Genomic DNA, 19,114 nt, shown 5'->3' with positions numbered 1-19,114 from the left:
TAATCTTTTAGAATTTATTATAGTGGACATTTGGCTTGAATATAATCAGATCACAATAATAAAATTTAATATTGAATAGTTCTAGTTGGCAAATAGAACAATTCACTGAGCATCTATTATGTGCAAGACATTCCTAGTCCCTATAAATTCCAGTGACAGTTATGAAATAATAAGTATTTTTCCATTAAAAAGGTAATCCAAAATGATAACTTTATCACATCAATAATTTCAAATATCTCAACCAGTCCAGGATTCAGCAGAACCATTCACGAAGAAGCCAAATTAGTTAGCTAGGTATGTACACAGTACTCACTATAGCGTAGACTTCATAGGAAAGAACACATCACACCATACGTTAGCAAATTACACTGCACAGTGAGCAGAACTGCTTTTGAAAATAACCAGGTAACAAAAAAGTGATGGCAATGTAGAGTGCAAAAAAGGACAGTGGGAGGGACAGTGGGAGCGAGGAGACAGATTCCAGAGTTCTATCTGTGTGAACTGTACATAACTTCACATCTTCATGAAATAATCTACTCATGGAATGTGAGTTTCAAAACAGATGGTGTCTTAATAGGGCAGTTCCCCTCTAGAATTCTGTGACTCTAAATATATTAGTTGTTAGCGAGTAGCACAAATGGAGTTAATATCTCCCTCATTTATGTGGAAGTGTTTACAGAAGTCTCTATCACCTCCTTTCTGGTTTTGTAATGTGCTACAACATCAAGATTACCAGATAGGTGGTTCCTTAGGAAGTCAAGTAATACTGAATTTAAGATTGTAGAAAAACAATTAGGTGCTGAGGCCTTTTTTCTTTTTCTTTTTTTTAGGAAGTTCTATTCTATCATCTTTCTTTAATTGAAATCCTAGTTATAAATATCCTGAAAAAAAAAGTAATTTAAAGTATTTGAGCTTCTTATTAATAAATAAGCTACATCGGTAGTTTTGCATGTTCTATTAAAAATTCCAGAAAAATACTTTTATCCAAAAATATGGTCAATGCACTACAAATTTATAAGAAATAGTACAAAATCAGAAATTATGATATAGAAAAAATAACTTCAATTACTTACTTCCTTCTAATGATTTTCTGTAATTCACATTAGTATTGCCTGGCAACTTAGGAACAAACCTATAAACATGAGTTTTACTAATCCAGCTCCAACCACCATATCCTGTTACTCTGTATTCCTCTCCTTTTTGTTTCCAAACCTGGTATAAATGAAAACATTCTGATTAAACAAGAATGAGAATGCTTATAAAGCACATGTGGTTTTATACATTTTTACCAAACAAGAAAAATAGGCAAATAAGTTTACCAGTCAATTTTATTTTCAAGAGGAATCAAAGATTTATGAAAAACTGAACACAGCTGACCCTTGAACATGGGGGTTTGTTGACTCCTCCCCACGTAGTCAAAAATCCATGTGTAACTTTTAATTCCCTCCAAATTTAACTCCCAATAGCCTACTGTTGGCCAAAGTCTTACCAATAACATAAACAGTCGATTAACACAGATTTTGTATGCTATACATATTTATATATTGCATTCTTTACAATAGAGGAGGCTAGCGAGAAGAAAATGTTATTAAGAAAATCATAAGGAAGCAGGTGCTTGGGTGGTACAGTCAGTTAAGCATCTGACTCTTAGTTCCTGTTCAGGTCATGATCTCAGGGTCGTGAGATTGAGCCCCATTGTTGGGCTCCATGCTGAGAGAAGAGTCTGCTTAAGACTCTCTCAGCCCCTCCACCCCCATCCTTCTCTAAAATAAATAAATCTTTAAACAAAAGAAAAAGAAAATCATAAGGAAGGAAAATACACTTACAGTACTGTCCTATATTGGAAAAAATCTATGTGTAAGTAGACCCATGCAGTTCAAACCCGTGTTTTTCCAAGGTGAACTATCCCCTTTTCTAATACAAAAAATGTAACACAATTTTACAGTTTTCTAATAATTTCAACAAATTAGTCTAACAGCTCACCTATATTCTAGTAAGATAAACCTATGCTTACAAAATTGCCAGAAAGATTTACTTTGTTCTAACTACATTAAAGAAAAAATTATGTCAAAGTAAAACAAAATTTAAGTATTCAAAGTTGGAGAACACAAGTCTCAGAAATGGTTAACACTATTTTAAAAGACTAATAAGAATTACCTGATGTTTAACTGGAAATGTATATTTTACCCATGTAGCTTGTTGCATTGTTTCTTCCTCTTCTTGTTTTTTCTCTTTTTTCTTGACTTTCTCCTTCTCTTCTCTTTCAATTGATGTCATCCTGTGTAACCTAAAAATATATGAATGGAAAGACAGAACTGCATTTAACTTTGAAAAATAAAGAAGATAATAATACAGTACTGAAAATCAGGAGGACAGAATCAAAGGCTGGTTAGCTATAATCCCACGACCCAGACAACCCCAATCAAAAAATAACTAGATGTACAATTCTATAACAGGAAAAATCAAACAGTAGAAAAAAGCAAAAACATGCCATCCTTCCTCTATGTGTCCTTATAAGAAATACATTCCCTTATGGCTTATTCCTAAAACTATCTATACACCAACATCCTATTTACACAAAACAGATACTACATTACAATCACAACTACATAGCATGTATTCAATGAATTACTACACTAGAAGATCTTTCCATACCGGAAGATACAGATCTTTTTTAAATAGTTAATGTACCCCACTGCACGGACATACTATAATTTACTTAACCAGTTCCCTATTAAACAGTACATTATTTCCTTCTCGCCAAAAAGACCAAGAAATCCAAAATCTTTTATTTTAACCATATTTCTAATTCTATCTAGCATTGGGGGTTTTAACGTCATTACAGGGTCCACTAAATGTAGAATTCAGGCTTTCTACATCCATAGAGAAAAGGACCCATGAGGCTCCCACTCCTGGGTGAGGGGAAGGGCTACGAAAGAAGGACCCACACTGATTAGCACCAGTTATTAAACACAGGGCACAGGCTACACTCTTTTTCAGGATGTAAAATGTATCATTGCACCCAGCAGTAAGGAGACAGGCAGGCCTGTGGTGGGGCTCTACATTAAGATGATTAGACTGAAAAATTAAAAATTAAAAAAAAAAGATGATTAGACTGGATTTTTGTGAATGGGAGTATTTGCCATAAACAAGGACACTGATCAAAACCTATGAAGAGAGGAGTCTAAGAGCTGTAGTGTTAAAAAATTACTCTATCACACCCTACCCAGATGTAGCCAATCTTGCATGTAAAGCCATGTGGAAAAAAAAAAAAAAAAAAAAAAAGAGAGATCTTTTGTCAACTTAGGGGAGGAGGTGGTTCTGGAAAGATGTGAAAAGGGATTTAATTCTTTTTATCTCTATCCTCCCACTAAAAACTCCCTATTTATCTCCACTTTGAAGAAAGCTTTGTGTCCTATGATATAGACCCTAGAATCCAGTCTTGCCCAGGCTGAGAGCTCAATGCCTATTAGCTGCACAACCACTACTATAGAAAACATTCTTCATTCTCTCACAATTGACGGGAGGAGGGGAAAAGGAGCAGATTCTCACCGAGGATGAACTTATTCAAGTATCATCAACTGGCTACTACTCTTGGGACCAAGGGAGTGGGGCATGCTCTGTAGGCACAGCGTGGTGGATAACCTGATACCTTCAACCCACTACACTGAGCCAGGATCAAGTAGTATTTTTCAACAGAGCTTTTGTGGGCTAAGTTTTAAAAGTATCCAAAAGTTCAGGTCTGACACAGCAACTGAGCAATCTTTGCTGACAACGGCCAGGAACGGAGCCCTGTGCAGGGAGGCCAGAACACAACTGGGCTGAGAGCTCAGTCTGTGCTCTTGGTGTTCACATGGGAAACAAACATTGTCACCACCAAGTACAAGGGCTTCACTTTGCTGAGGATATCAGGCCAGTGAGGTAGTACTATAGTTAATCTATGATGTTAGCTACTCCAGAGAAAGTTCTATTGTTTTCACTGCCACCAAGACAATCTTTATGTTTTGAAAGCAAAAAAGGTGAGTTCTGAAGGAATGCAATTCCATTTGGATAGGCAGAAACCTTGGCTACTGCTGGCAGCCTAGATGCCCCAGGAAGGAAACCCCATGGTGCTGGTATTGTGCAGCTTCCAGCTGCCACTCCATACTGGCAGGCACATTGGGTGGCAGGTATTTCTTCCACACCTCCATGGTTCAACGGAGAATGTGACCAGGAGTAGGCACCAAGCCTCAGCTCCACTCCCAATCTCCATGGTGCCCAGGGTCTTGTACTTGTTTTGCTGTTACAAAGCTATAAGAAAAAATGCTTTGTGTCTTTCTTAGTAAACTTGTAGAGTACCCCCAGTACTCCCAGGGGTGGGGTAGCTAAGTCCAGAAGTTCTTGCACTGACAAGTAAAATGCTGACAAGTAAAGCCATAAAGCTCTTCAGAATTGTACTTCATGCCGCCATCAATTATAAAGCCACCCTTTCCCACACCTTCACTCAAGTTAGTACCAAACTTCTCAATTATTAGCCCAACTGAGAGATAAAAAATTATATCCTAGAGTTTTGATCGACATTTCTTTAATTACAAGAAAAGTAAACATTTTTATGTCCACTGGCCTTTCATATTTATTTTTCTGCAAAATGCCTGTTCAAATCCTTTGTCTTGTTTGTACTGGACTATTAGTCCTTTTCATTTATAAAAGATCTTTGTCAATTAAGGTAACTTCCCATTTGTGTTGCAAATATTTTTCCTCAGTCTGTCATCTGTCTTTTGAGTTTGATTATAATATTATTTTTCCACTCAGAATTTTAAATACATATATCCACTTTTTTCCTCTATGGCATCTGGGTTTTACATCTGTTTAAAAAGAAAGTATCACAACAAAAACATAAATTAATCCATAGTTTCTTATTGAAGTTTTTTAGTTTTTGTTTTTTAAAAAAATCTTCATTGATCTGAATGTTTTTGCTGAGGCAGGGATCTAGATGGTATTTTCTCCAGACATGTCCTCTTTCTTTCTCTTACATACAAAGCTGTCATTGGTAGATGCTCATATGTGCTTAGGTCTATTTCTGGAATCTTTGTTCTATCCCACTACCTTAAATCTTATTTTCTATTGTAGCTTCAAAAATGTTCTAATATTGTTTCCCTTTTTTCTCATACCTACTTCCCATTTCTTGCAATTAATTTTTCTAGTTGAAATATTAATATCATTTTGATCAAGCCTGTCTGCCCCACAAGGAGGGAAAATTCTATTAATAATGCAAATAAGTATTAATTTTGATAGATTAAATTAATATAATTAACATAATGCACGGTTTTAGAAAATGTAGTATACATATTTAAACTATCTTTATTTCTTCATTTTCTGAGTATCCTTTCTATCTTTAGTAAAGCTTTAATGATTTCTTTACATGATCCTAAATGTTTTCTTGGTAAATTTATTCCTAGTTGTTTGAGGGTTTTTTGTTGTTATTGGGATCTTTTCTTTCACTACAATTTTTAAAAATATGTAAGATGTAACTGGGTTAGGAAAGAGAACTTTGTAGCAATAACCAAATACATCGGAATCTAGTGTGTCCCATTCCCAGTCATCATCCTGACTTTGGGGTTATTGTCCCCTTACTTTTCTTTATAGTTCTATCACTCATGTATATCCCAAACAGTATAAAGTCTGGCTTTTTTTTTTTTTTTTTTTTTTTTTTTTTAAGATTGTATTTATTTGAGAGAGAGGACAGCAGGGGGAGTGGTAGAGAAAGAAGCAGGCTCCCCACTGAGCAGGGAGCCGATGTGGGACTTAATCCCAAAACGCTGGGATCATGACCTGGGCTGAAGGCAGATGCTTTCCCAGCTGAGCCACCCAAGTGCCCCAAAGTCTGGCTTTTGAAAACTCGGTAGCAAGACTAAAACTAGCTGCATGAACAAAGACCAATACTGTTACTATTAAAAAAAGGTTCCCAGGAAAAAATAAACTTGTCCCTGGGTCTGAAATGTGAGGGTGAGGGTCTGAGTGAGGCCTGGAAGACACTGGGCTCACCATACTCAAGGTTATCTGGCAGGATGTGTGAAAGGTACAGGTACACTGCACAGATATGATCAAAAGTGGACTGCTATGGACTTCCTACTTCTGTGCCTTTTGATGATTCTGTGGTGTGACTCATGAAAATTCTGTTTCCCCCACTGACTCGGGATATGGCCCTCTTAGGCAGGTTACCATTTGTCCACCTGTATTATTGCTTCCATGGCCTTACTGGTGCTGTATTCTCTGTTTGTTTCCCTTTTCTCTGTGGGTTTATGCTTTAAAAAATCCCCTTGCCATAGTTTTCATGGAGTTAAGCAGGGAACAAATAAATGTATTTATACAATTTGTTATTTTAACCCAGAACTCCCACAGTATTTTCTATGTAGTTACTGTTACACAAAATGTATTGTTCAGGGGACACCTGGGTGGCTCAGTTAGTTAAAGCATCTGATTGCGCCTCAGCAGGGAATCTGCTTGTTCCTCTCTTTCTGCCCCTCTCCTCACTCAGGCACGCACAGTGTTCTCTCCCTCATTTATTTATTGACTTATTTAGTCAATAAAATCTTTATTAAGTTTTCAGATTGTTTCTGATGGTTTTTCAATTTTCTTGGGGTTTCTAAATATCTAATTAGATCAACTGCATATAATAATTATGCCTTTATCTGCCAACATGTACATACATACACAAGCACACACACACATATGTATGTAGATTTTATTTCTCTTGACAAACTGCATTAGCTAATACTTTTAAGAAAAGTTAAAAGATAGCAGTGATAGGGGACATTTTCATTTTCTTCAAACCTAAATGTTAATGGGAATGCATCAAGAAAGCATGACAGTTTGGTTTGGAATACATCTTTTTGGGGGGAGGTGGACAGCAGGGGTGGACAAAAAATGACTATTCTCTATTCCTATTTAAGCTTTTTTTAAACCAAGAATTAATGACCTTATATCTTCTTAGTGTCTAATTAGATGATCAAAGTTTTCTCTTTGACTTCAAATGGCATGATATTAATAATCTAAGAGTGGACAAGTCTTCCATTCCTAGGGGAAGCCAATTATCCATGGTTTATAATTTTTAAAATTTACTCCTGAATATATTTACTAATGTATTATTTTTTTTACTAATGTTTTAAAAGTACCTGAATGCACATCTATTTGCCATTTAATTATTAACCAATGATAAATATTAATAAAAAGAAATAGGGCCATAATTTTCTAGTTATCTACTGTCCATTTCTATATATCAGGTTTTATTGCAGTGTTCTACTAACAAATAATAATCTGCAAGCTTTCTTTCTTTTTCTATTTTATAGAAGAATTTGAATAGACTTATCTATTACCTGAAATGTGAAGAACTTCCTTATGAAGTCATCTGGTCCTGCCCACCTCTTTATTGACAGGTGCAGTGATACCCTTTAAAATGAACCAAAATCCTTTTCCTGCCTGAGAAAAGTGTGTGGCCTATTCCCTACTGTCCAATAATGGAGATGGGGGTAGGAGACCCTACTCCTCAGCCCTTCTATACAAAACTAGAAGCCCAGTGGGCCCTTCATCTATGGATGGAGGAAGCCTGAATACTATGTTAGTGGACCCTCTGAAGGTTTAAAATCCCTAGTGCCAGTGAGAGTGAATCAAAAATACTGATTGGTAAGGCTCCTTTTCTATTTTTGATGTTGGTGATTTGTGTTTTCCCCTTTATTTTTTCTTTCCTGATAAGCTCATCAGTGGTTTGTAAATTATAATGGGATCTAAGGTTTTCTATTTCATCAAATATTTAATATTCGATTGTTCTTGGTATTTCCTGTCTTCAGAAGGACTTCTTGAGACATATGCCTAGCTAATTAATTTGTAGTTCTTCTTTCCTGTGTAAGCATTGAAGACTACCAATTTCCCCCCTGGGTACTCTATAGGGGCAGACTACAAATTTCAATATATGTAGTTTTCTCATGAACACTCAATTCAAAGTGTTTTCTAGTTTCCATTACATTTTTTTTTTTTTACCATTTGTAATTTATTTAGAGGTGTATTTCTTAGATTTCAAGCATATAAGCTCTTGAATATCTTTAAACTTTTACCACAAATGTTTGTATTCACAAACAATATTTTAACATATTATCCTACATGCTTTTAAATTTTACATAAATAGAATCATACTACATTTATTTTTAAGTAGAGAAATGTTTTTTACTCTGTTGTACATATATGAGATTCAATCTTGACACTTGCCCTAGGTTCACAGCTGTGTTAATATTAATAGCCCATTATAGAACCACAACATAACTTTTTCTTTTTCTAAGATTTTATTTATTCATGAGAAATACACACAGAGAGGCAGAGACATAGGTAGAGAGAGAAGCAAGCTCCATGCAGGGAGTCTGATGTGGGATTTGATCCCAGGACTCCAGGATCATGCCTAGGCCTGAGGCAGGCAGGCCTCAACCACTGAGCCACCCAGGCATCCCCACACCATAACTTAAATGTGCCTAATTATGGACACTTAGGAACTGTTACCAAATTTCACCACTACAAAGTATTGTAAGAAACATTCTGGCATGCCTGGGTGGCTCAGTCGGTTAAGCATTTGACTCTTGATCTCACCTCAGGGTTGTGAGTTGAAGCTCTGCACTGGGCTTCATGATGGGCATGGATCCTTTTCTTTTTTTTTTAAGATTTTATTTATGAGAGAGAGAGAGAGAAAGAGAGAGAAAGAGAGGCAGAGATACAGGCAGAGGGACAAGCAGGCTCTATGCAGGGATCTATCCTGGATCTCCAGGATCAGGTCCTGGGCTGAAGGCGGCACTAAACCACTGAGCCACCTGGGCTGCTCCCATGGGACCAACTTTTTTAAAAAACTTCTTCATGCTTTCTCATGTACACATGTAAGATTTCTCTAGGGTACTGAGTGAGGAATACAATTGCATTTTCAACTTTGTTTTTACCAAATGATTCTTTAACATGGTTGCAGCAACCATTTCGCTAGTTACTCTTGTATCAGCAGTGTTCCAGAATTCTCTATTAATATCACCTATTTACCAATATATTTAAAATTTTTAACAATACCATGGGCATGAAATAATATTCTCTAGTTTTAATGTGCATTTACCTCACCTTACCAGGGAAATTTTCATGGTTTTGGCTATTTGTGTCTCCTTTGAATTATGTTTGTATCTTTGGTCTTATTACTAAATGGTTGCATTTTTTTTTCTTATTGAGCTGTAGAAGTTCTTGAATATATTGTGAATACTAACCCTTTTTTGATTATAGAATGATAAAAAAATTAAAAATACCGTTACCAGTCTATGACTTAGTTTTTTAGGATGACACATTACTATGAAACTCAAACAACAGAAAACAATCCACCATTCACTGATCTATACTTATGTGATAAAACTAGAGTCAAAGAAAGGGTAGATTAAAACACAAACTTAAAAATTATGGTTATCTCTCAGAGGAGGCAAGGTAATGTGAACGGAAAGCAGATGCAATAGGGATAATGTTCTTATTTTTAAACTGGTTGATGAATTCACAGGTGTTATTTTATTATGACCCATTATTGCTTATACATTACCTTTTTTTTTTTTTACATTACCATCTTATATATGTATCATGATATTTAACACAAATAAGGAAAGTCACCTGTAGTCACAGCACTCAGACACATATATGCACAGTCGACCTTATCTGATAGATAACAGCTTATTAACGGAAGAAATAATGTCACACTTTTGTACGATTCAGAACATAATAAATCAGGAAGGAAAGAAAATCAAGAATAAGAGAAAGGATGCCTGTGTGACTCAGTGGGTGAGTGTCTTGCCTTTGGCTCAGGTCATGACCCTGGGGTCCTGGGATCTCGGTTTCTCTCATAAACAAATAAATAAAATTTTTTTAAAAAGTAAAAGAAAAGGAACAAAGTATGGGAGGGAGTGGAGGGCAAAGGAAAGAATATGGATGACACAGAAAGGCAAGGGGAAAGGGGAAATAGAAGAAGAGAATGAAGTGGAGGAAACAGGAAGGGTAGAAAGGAAGGAATTTTATTCATTCCAAAATCATAATCTCTTATATCTTCTTCTTGGAAGTTTTTCTTTTCGCATTTAGGATTTACTCTACCTGGAACTGACTACTGTGTGTGATATAAAGAATGGGATCCAATATTCCACTGTACAGATAACTCAAATAGCCTCATCACACCTTCTACTTAAGAGTTCGTCTTATTTGTTTATTTATTTATTTACTTACTTACTTATTTATTAGTTCGTCCTTTTTAAAATGATTCTCTATCATCTATTACATCAGTATAGACAGGCTGGTCTCTTTCTGGATGGTTTATTCTGTACCACTGGTCTATTTATCTTTGCATCTATACCACAGTATTATTATAACTACCAAATAAAATTTGTTACCTGGTAGGACAAGTCTTTCGACCCATCCTTTATTTTTTTTTTTTTTTCGACCCATCCTTTAAATGTAAACCCTATTATTTCCCTTTTCCATAAAAAACTTTTAATTTTTAATTACCCATGCTATTGAAATTAACTTACATAACAACATGAAGGAAATTCACACTGTTTTTGGGGTTTTTTTTTTAAGGTTTTTTTTTTAAGATTTTATTTATTTATTCGTGAGAGACAGAGAGAGAGAAAGAAAGAGAGGCAAAAACATAGGCAGAGGGAGAAGTAGGTTCTATGCAGGGAGCCCAATACAGGACTCGATCTTGGGACTCCATGTTCACGCCCTGAACCGAAGGCAGATGCTCCACCACTGAGCCAACAGTCGTCTCCCCCAACCCCCGCCCTTTTTAACACTGTTAAGACACATCCTTAAAAAAAAAAAAAATTGTTAAGACACTGAGTAATTCCTATACATGAACATGAGCTAAATTTTTTTAAGATTTTATTTATTCATGAGAGACACAGAGAGGTAGAGACATAGGCAGAGAGAGAAGTAGGCTCCACACAGGGAACCTGATGTGGGACTCAATCCCAGGACCCCAGGATCACGCCCTGAGCCAAAGGCAGACGCTCAACTGCTGAGCCACCCAGGCATCCCCATGAGCTGAATTTCTATTTAGGTATTCCTTTATACCTCATGTTGCTTTTCAACAGAATTCATAATTTTCTCCAAAAAATCCTTATTTACTATTTTTTAAATGTTTTGCAACTGTTCAACCATCTTATGAATAAAATAACTGGTTGAATTTGTAAATAGTTCCTTAGGATCAAGTCTTAGAAACTGGTCACCTGGAAGTTTTTGATCCGTACTGAGAGATGTTAGAATCCTATTATTAATCTCTAATTTTTCTGAGTCATAGTCTCTAATTTTTTAAAAATTCAGAGCATTCTACTTTATCTCATCTCACAATATTAAAAAGAGTTCTTTCATATATATTACCAGGTGTGTCATACTAATACAAATGCAATTCATGATATAATTTAATAACTTTAAGGAACATAGTTAGAAGGCCAGTTATAATGATAAGCCAGGAAGAAAAAAAAAAAAAACTCAATTTAAAAAAAAAAAGATGAATTCCATATTCCATTTTACATTGGAATGTTTAAAATTGAGAAACGAATTTATATAATTTGAGTATTGGAGTTTATTGGCTGACACTTAGCTAAGCTTCAGTTCTCAATGTATTTATCTATGTCATCAGAGACATGGCTGCTTGGTCCACCAACATTAACTTTAGGATGATAACTAAACAGAAGAATGTTGGGACAGAATAGTTTTGCGTATGTCTGGAGGTAAATTCAAGAAGGAACAACAGAAACTCAAGACTACTACTTCACAATTGCCTCTGACTCTCTCCTTGGTCTACCTTGACAAAAGAGATCAGTAAGAAGTAGAATAAAGATATGCCAGCCATTCAGCTGTCCTCTCCTAGTGTGCAGTCTGTAGCACTGGAACTTAACCCTTTTTTTACCCTAGGAAGAATTAAGTCCATTCCACTTGTGGAAGCCTCTATTGGTAGAAACAATAACATTCAAAATAGGAGGGAGAAAAGGGGAAGACAAAGTATCTGTAAGACTGATGTAAGGAAAACACAAAAAGAGACGTCTGCATGGCTCAGTGGTTGAGCGTCTGCCTTCAGCTCAGGGCGTGATCCTGGTCCCAGGATCGAGTCCCAACATCAGGTTCCCTGCATAGTGCCTGCTTCTCCCTCTACCTATGTCTCTGCCTCTCTCTGTGTGTCTCTCATGAATAAATAAATAAAATAAAATCTTAAGGGGGGGGGGGGGACACAAATAAAAACCCTGAGAGCAATCTTTAGCAGATGAAAATTTAGCAGATGTAAACTACTTTTCTTAAAAAAAACTTTTCATGGGGAACCTGGGTGGCTCAGTGGTTGAGTGTCTGCCTTTGAGTCCTGAGATCAAGTCTTGCATCAGGCTTGCTGTGGCGAGCATGCTTCTCCTCTGCCTATGTCTCTGCCTCTCTGTGTGTCTCTCTCATAAATAAATAAATAAAATCTTAAACTAAACAAAAAAAACTTTTCATTATAAAATAAAACAAAGATGTGGGAAGCAACACAAAATTTATTTATAGTAACAAAATAGCAGTGTTATAACTTCAGAATGGGCTCCATAGAGGAGCAGGGAAGTAAAATGATTCTTTTCACTTGAATAGTAATTTAAATTTTTTACCATAAACTTATATTAATTTTTATAGTAATAATTTTAAAGACTAACTATAGTTAAACAAATACATTTAAGTTAAAAAGTAGATTTAAGTCACAACATTTATCAATTTTTTTAACCATCTGAAGTCACACAACTCTGGGTCTACTAAGCAGCTAAATGATGTTTGAACATTCAATGCTAAGTAAATCAGATACCTAACACAGTAACTGAAACATTCTAGAACATTCAAAATATGTGATTGCTCTTTCTATTCAATAAAAATGCTTTTTACTTGAAAAAATAAGAAATAATATTTATTCACGTTCCAGCTTATAGAGGAGAAAAATGAGGCCAGGAAGAGTTAAGTTTATTATGTAATATAGTCTTTTAAATACAGTAACTTTCATTACCAATAGACTAATATTCCAAAAGGGAGTGCGGTATACCATTTACAAGGCTCAGAAGTCACTTACCTGGTATGTCCTAAAGATTCTCGCCATATCGGCAGCATCACAACAGGTTTAACTGCACACTCCAAAATAGCTAAAGCCAATGCAAATTCTCTGGGTTTGCTACACATCTGAACTGCCTTGATCCAATTTGCCCTATATTTCAGAAGAAGGGGGGAAAAAGTTATTTCACTTGATGGTCTTAAAAGTACAAAAGCTGTAATTTCAGACTCCATCTCATAGGACGCATGTTTCTAGGCTAATAAGGTTTAAATATACTGCTACTGGAAGTTCCTACCTCACAGAATCACAGATTTTGAATACCTCAAGGAATCCCAGAGGTTGATTAGTCTTCCAACTCCTTAAACCCTCTATAATGTTCTGGAACTTTAAAGACTCTGCTTTCCAGAAATTTTTCAAAAGCTAATGTTGGTCCAGTAACTTAGAAGTATATACACATCCCTAATGTCCTCAGTGTTTGCTAACTAAAATGACTTCATTCAATTCCTTGGTAACAAGTTGAAAGTGAGCAACTGGAATAAACATTTCACAAATATTTAGTATATTCACGCAACAAATGAACTTTAGTTTCCTTTACCTGTGTGATGCCCAATTTGGATGAAGAAAGGATGAAGGGATATTGTTTTCTAGTTGGGTGATAGTTAGTCTCAGAGTAGATATGGTAAGAACTTTGGACCCGTGGACAGAACCATTCCATTTGAACTCTCCTGCTGGAGTCAGACAGAATTTATGTGCAAGATGTCTTCTCTTATCATGATCTTCTCTGTGCTGGTGCTTATTCAAAGCAAATGAATTGGTGGAGTACTGATTGTGGTAGACACGATACTTCCCTTCTTGACCCAACTTAAAATAATTGTTGATATTTCCTTTCATGACCACTTCCTTTTTGGTACTCAACCGTGAAATTTCTCCTTGAGAGTTAACTACCAGTACCTGACCAAGAAAATAAAAAGCCTAATTATTCATATCAAATAAGTAAACATGATCAACTGTCTTTCAATAATCTGTAATTTATCATTCCAGGGTCATCTGGGTGGCTCAGTGTTTGAGCGTCTACCTTTGGCTCAGGTTGTGATCCCCGCAGGGAGCCTGCTTTTCCTTCTCCCTCTGCCTGTGTCTTTACCTCTCTCTCTGTCTCTCTCATGAATAAATTTTTTTTTAAATCTGTAATTTATCATTCCATATAAAGTTCAGGTATATCTTATGACTGAACTTTTGAAATTTCTAAGTGAAGTTAAAAGCTAAACCTAATTGTTTATAATTAAACAACCAAGATCTTCCCATAAAAAGAACCCCTACTAAGTGCCTATTGATATGTCAGACATTATGAAGTATTTTCATGCATCTCAAATATATACACAAAACTACATGTGCACATCATTCACCAATCATTACTTCAAGATTATAATATAAAGGGTAGGGAAGGGCAGCCCCAGTGGCGCAGCGGTTTAGCACTGCCTGCAGCCCAGGGCGTGATCCTGGAGACCCTGGATCGAGTCCCACATCAGGCTCTCTGTATGATGCATGCTTCTCCCTCTGCCTGTGTCTCTGCCTCTCTCTCTGTCTCTATGAATAAATAAATAAAATCTTTAAAAAATAAAAAAATAAAAAAATAAAGGGTAGGGAAAAAGAAAGGCATCACATGTTTCATTCCCCAAAAAATATATTCCCAAAAATATTTTTTTCTTTTGCTCCTTTTATCATTCCAGCATTAGTATAAGAGTCCATGGATACTTTATGTTTCCAAACAGTTTATCTCAATCTTTTAGTGAACTGTGAGATCAATAGTGGATCTTATTCAACTTTTAAAAAAACAAAATATAACACAATCAACTAGACTAGAAAAGAAAATACCAGAGTGCTTCCCACATAACAAGGTAAAATACCATTTCAGGAAACATCTGAATGTGTGTACTGGGTTGCTATAATAAATGTCATACTGAGGGTCAGAGTGAAAAACCAGCCTGAAAGCTACTGCTTTAAAGAAATTCCTATGATGTTTAGAAAAGAACACTGTATATTCTTGTGTATCTACCTTGCAAATAATTCTTAAATATGGGAGACACAGCTGTGGCATTATTCTGCTACACTGGATAGCTGGGGAACAGAAACAGTAAGTCCTAGCTAGGGAGCTTGGCTGGCTCAGTCAGTAAAGTGCATGACTCTTGATCTTTGAGCCCCATGTTGTGTGTAGAGATTACGTCTTAAGAAATAAAAAATAAAAATAGAAGTACTAGAAGCACCTGGGTGGCTCAGTCAGTTAAGTGTCCTACTCTTCATTTCAGCTCAGGTCATAATCTCAGGGTTCTGAGATTGAGCCTTTCATTGGGCTTCCTGCTTATTAGCAGGGAGTCTGCTTGAGATTCTTTCTCTCCTTCTCCTTCTGCCCTCCTCCATGTTGATATATACTCCCCCTCTCTCTAAAATAATAAATAAATCTTTTTAAAAGGGGGAAGAGTGCCTGGGTGACTCTTAAGCGTCTGGCTTCAGCTTGGGTCATGTTCTCAGGGTCCTAGGATGGAACCTGCATGGGGCTTCCCTGCTTCTCCCCCTCCCTCTGCAGCCTCTCTTGCTCGTGCTCTAATAAATAAATAAAATCTTTAAAAATCTATAACTCTATATTAAAGCCCATAAATAGTGTATTCTTTACCATATGTGGAGGAAAAAAAGCCTCTCTTTAGAATTATATACAATAAAACTAGCCATATAGTAAGAAAGTATACCATCCAATTACAGATTTCCCCACAAGAACTGAAATTTGGGTACACAACTATACCTATTGTACAAAATATGTATTACATGTATTATAAACCTAACCACTTTTAATCTTGCTATCCACTACACTCTTGGAAACAGAAAAATACAATTCAAAAGTAGGTCTACAGGGATGGCTGGGTGGTTCAGTGGTTGAGTGTCTGCCTTTGGCTCAGGGAGTAATCCGGGGTCTAGAGATGGAGCATCGGGCTCCCTGCGAGGAGCCTGCTTCTCCCTCTATGTCTCTGCCTCCCTCTCTTTGTGTCTCTCTCATAAATAAATAAAATAAAAATCTTTTAAATAAATAAATAAATAAAGGGTCTACAAACTACCCACCCCCACTTTTCAGGTATGATAAATAAAATTATTTCACATTCCAAAGATTTTTGTTTTAAATGGAAACAACATACCTCTTTGCCCTCCTTAAATAATTTATTTGCTTCATGGGCTGCAGCTGCCACCTGTTGGCTCTTCAGCTGGCTAAGTTTACTGTCTGGATTCCGTAATCTGGTGATAATTCGAGTTGACCCAGATGCCCCTCTTCCAGCTCCAGGAGACTCACTTATTTCCCCATTAGACTTCTCTGATTTGAAATCACCTGTTATCAGATGAAAAGCCAAAAGTAATTGCTAATAGTAAGTTATTTATAACAACATCTTATTTATACAAAACTCTTATTTGATGCACATTTAAGATCCAGAAAGTAAACAAAAAGTCTTTGAATAGCCATTGCAAATATATGAATTCTTAAGGGTTTTGCTTAAGACAACTTTAATGTGAGTCACTTATGTAAAGAAAATTCAAACATGCCAGGTTATCTGTTTCAAAGCTCATCTTCTAGAAAACATGAAGGGCTACTACAAATATATAAGTAACAAACATCATAACTCAAAATGCACACAAATAAAACACTGCCTTATATATTCATTATGGATCCTGTATAAAAAGTAAGGGTATAATTAATTTTAGAAAAATTTCCTTTGAAATTGTTTAAATACCTAATGGTTTAAAGCTTTTAAATACAAATGCCAAAGTGAATTTTCACCTAAGGAACCTAGAATTATCCATGTATGGAAATAATTATACATGCAAAATCATGTAAAACTATACTTAGTTTTTTAATATAATAGAGGCCTCTCAAATTTTCATAACAATTTTTTAAAGTGACAGACTGCACTGCCAAGGAGCAATTACTGCTTTTCCATGAACCTCACTTTGACTAAAAATTTCTCTACATTCTTAAAACTATCATAACACTATCCAATTTCCATTGGCCAACAAGATTTCTCTGTCACTGTCAAATGAAAGGCCAAACATAAAATTTACTATATTTTATTTATTATATTATAAAATATACTCTATCATATATAAAGATGGTATTTTGAGTAGAGAAAAGAATTAGACTGGGAAAATTGGCAATTTTGAAAAATATGAAAGACAATTCAGGAAACATTTCTTAATTTTATCTGACCAACACCCCTTCTTTCCTTTAGGAAGATGCTTTTCTTCCACTTCAAACATCATTCAGCAAGGGCTACAAATCAAGATACCCTACCATACTGGGTGAACAATGTCACCCAGCTTATTAGCCAGACAGAGCACATCACCACCTGGCCACGGTAACTGTCCCAGATCTGGCTATGTGGCCCAAGCCATTTGTATACTACTCTAATTTTTAAAATCTGGAGATGGATAAAGGATCTTGCTTTTTTTTTTTTCTTAATTAAGTTGTCTATTTAAGTAATCTCTACACCTAACATGGGGCTTAAACTCACAACCCCGAGACCAAGGGTCACATGCTCTTCCAACTGAGCCAGCCAGGCACCCCAGTCTTGCTTTTGTGTTAGTGAACAGAAAGAGTAAAAATTAGAGGCTGTCTACTTTTTATCCCACAACATGGAAAAAACTTAATAATATGAGACAATAAGCTCATCATGGAGGGGGAGGAGTGAGGATAGAGGAAAATTCATGATAACTTCATTTTGCTCTCAGGGTCCAATAATGCACCTGAGACTCACTACCTCTAGACTTCCCAATTGTACTCAATTAAATTCTCTTATTTTAAGGAAGTCTGGTGGATTTCTGTCACTTACAACCAATAAATTATAAATAATCCAGAGTATTTTAAGATTTTTTTTTACACCAAAATATAGCACTGACTAAATCAAGATGGATAAGGGGTATCAGATATTTTTCCATCCCAGGCTTCAAAGGTAGAAACCTTCAATGTGTGACAGCAAAGCAGTTATTCAGACCATTAACAATTTTCTCTAGGGTCTCAGACCTTGAGTCTACCCATGCTGAAGCTTTATGCCAAGATACTGAACGATGGTGGCTACTTTCTGGAACCACCTATATGGTCCTATAATAAAGACTTTTAAAATAGCATCTGATCTTGGCTGGACTTCCTAAAAGCAAGAAGGGAAGGCACAGTGCTTCTTAAAGGAAGCTCTACAATTTAGAGCTAAGAGTCAATCCTTTGAACATTTGCAAAGGTGGTTTTGTTTTGTTTTTTTTTTTTAAGTTTATTTATTTACGTAATCTCTACCTTCAAAGTGGGGCTTGAACTCACCACCTAGAGATCAAGAGTCCCATGCTCTTCCAACAGAGCCAGTTAGGCACCCTGACATTGCAAATAAGGAAATATGGGAAAGGAGACAGAAAATTCATCCCAGGGGTAAGACTTAAAAGAGTAGAGAACGGGAACAAGGCTTCTCTAACACCTCCTGCCCAAAGGCCACATTCCTCCTATTATAAAGGAGTGAATCAGTGCTAGCCCAGAGGAAGAGGACAGAGCTGCTTTCCCCCAGCCTCTGGAGATCTAAGGACGGCAGGAGGCAGAATTCTGCAGGACTTTATTCCTTTGAAGGCTAGAGAACTGGGTGTACGAAGCAGACTAACTGAGCAAGTAAGGGGCTCTACCTTCAGAGGCCCTGAGCAGAGTTTCAGGGTATTAGGTACTAGGCTGGGTACCCAGGCAATCTGTGAGGGAGTGCTACTGCCAGAAAAAAAGCCCAAACCTGCCAAGCTGGGACAGATGATCATTCAAACCTACAGCAATCCCCAGCAACCCATTCCTGACAACTGCAGAGAGTAGGTCTGCAAGGACTAGGCTGCTAAAGAGAATGGCCTCCAGAGGAGGTCTTCTCATATATTTCTCACGACTCATCCACAGCCATCCTCCCAAAAAACCAAGGGCAGCCAGATGTATCATAGAACATCCTCCACTATCGGGATAACAAGTGTGACAGGCAG

General features: G+C 36.4%; 1 protein-coding gene across 13 annotated transcripts in view; it reads right to left on the bottom strand.

Annotated features, from left to right (window-relative positions):
- Nucleotides 1-19,114, bottom strand: part of BPTF (bromodomain PHD finger transcription factor) — a 154,552-nt gene that overhangs the window by 59,444 nt on the left and 75,994 nt on the right. For all 13 annotated transcript variants that reach the window (XM_038546828.1, XM_038546826.1, XM_038546831.1 and 10 more), the window contains 5 exons: nucleotides 16,270-16,457; nucleotides 13,683-14,038; nucleotides 13,109-13,240; nucleotides 2,158-2,287; nucleotides 1,074-1,212 (listed from right to left, as the gene is read on the bottom strand). In XM_038546828.1, the coding sequence (XP_038402756.1) occupies nucleotides 1,074-1,212; nucleotides 2,158-2,287; nucleotides 13,109-13,240; nucleotides 13,683-14,038; nucleotides 16,270-16,457 (945 nt within the window). The remainder of the gene's footprint in view (nucleotides 1-1,073; nucleotides 1,213-2,157; nucleotides 2,288-13,108; nucleotides 13,241-13,682; nucleotides 14,039-16,269; nucleotides 16,458-19,114) is intronic.

This window comes from Canis lupus, chromosome 9, assembly GCF_011100685.1.
Source record: "Canis lupus familiaris isolate Mischka breed German Shepherd chromosome 9, alternate assembly UU_Cfam_GSD_1.0, whole genome shotgun sequence".
Lineage (NCBI taxonomy): Eukaryota > Metazoa > Chordata > Mammalia > Carnivora > Canidae > Canis > Canis lupus.
This window is presented reverse-complemented; position numbering and strand designations above follow the sequence as displayed.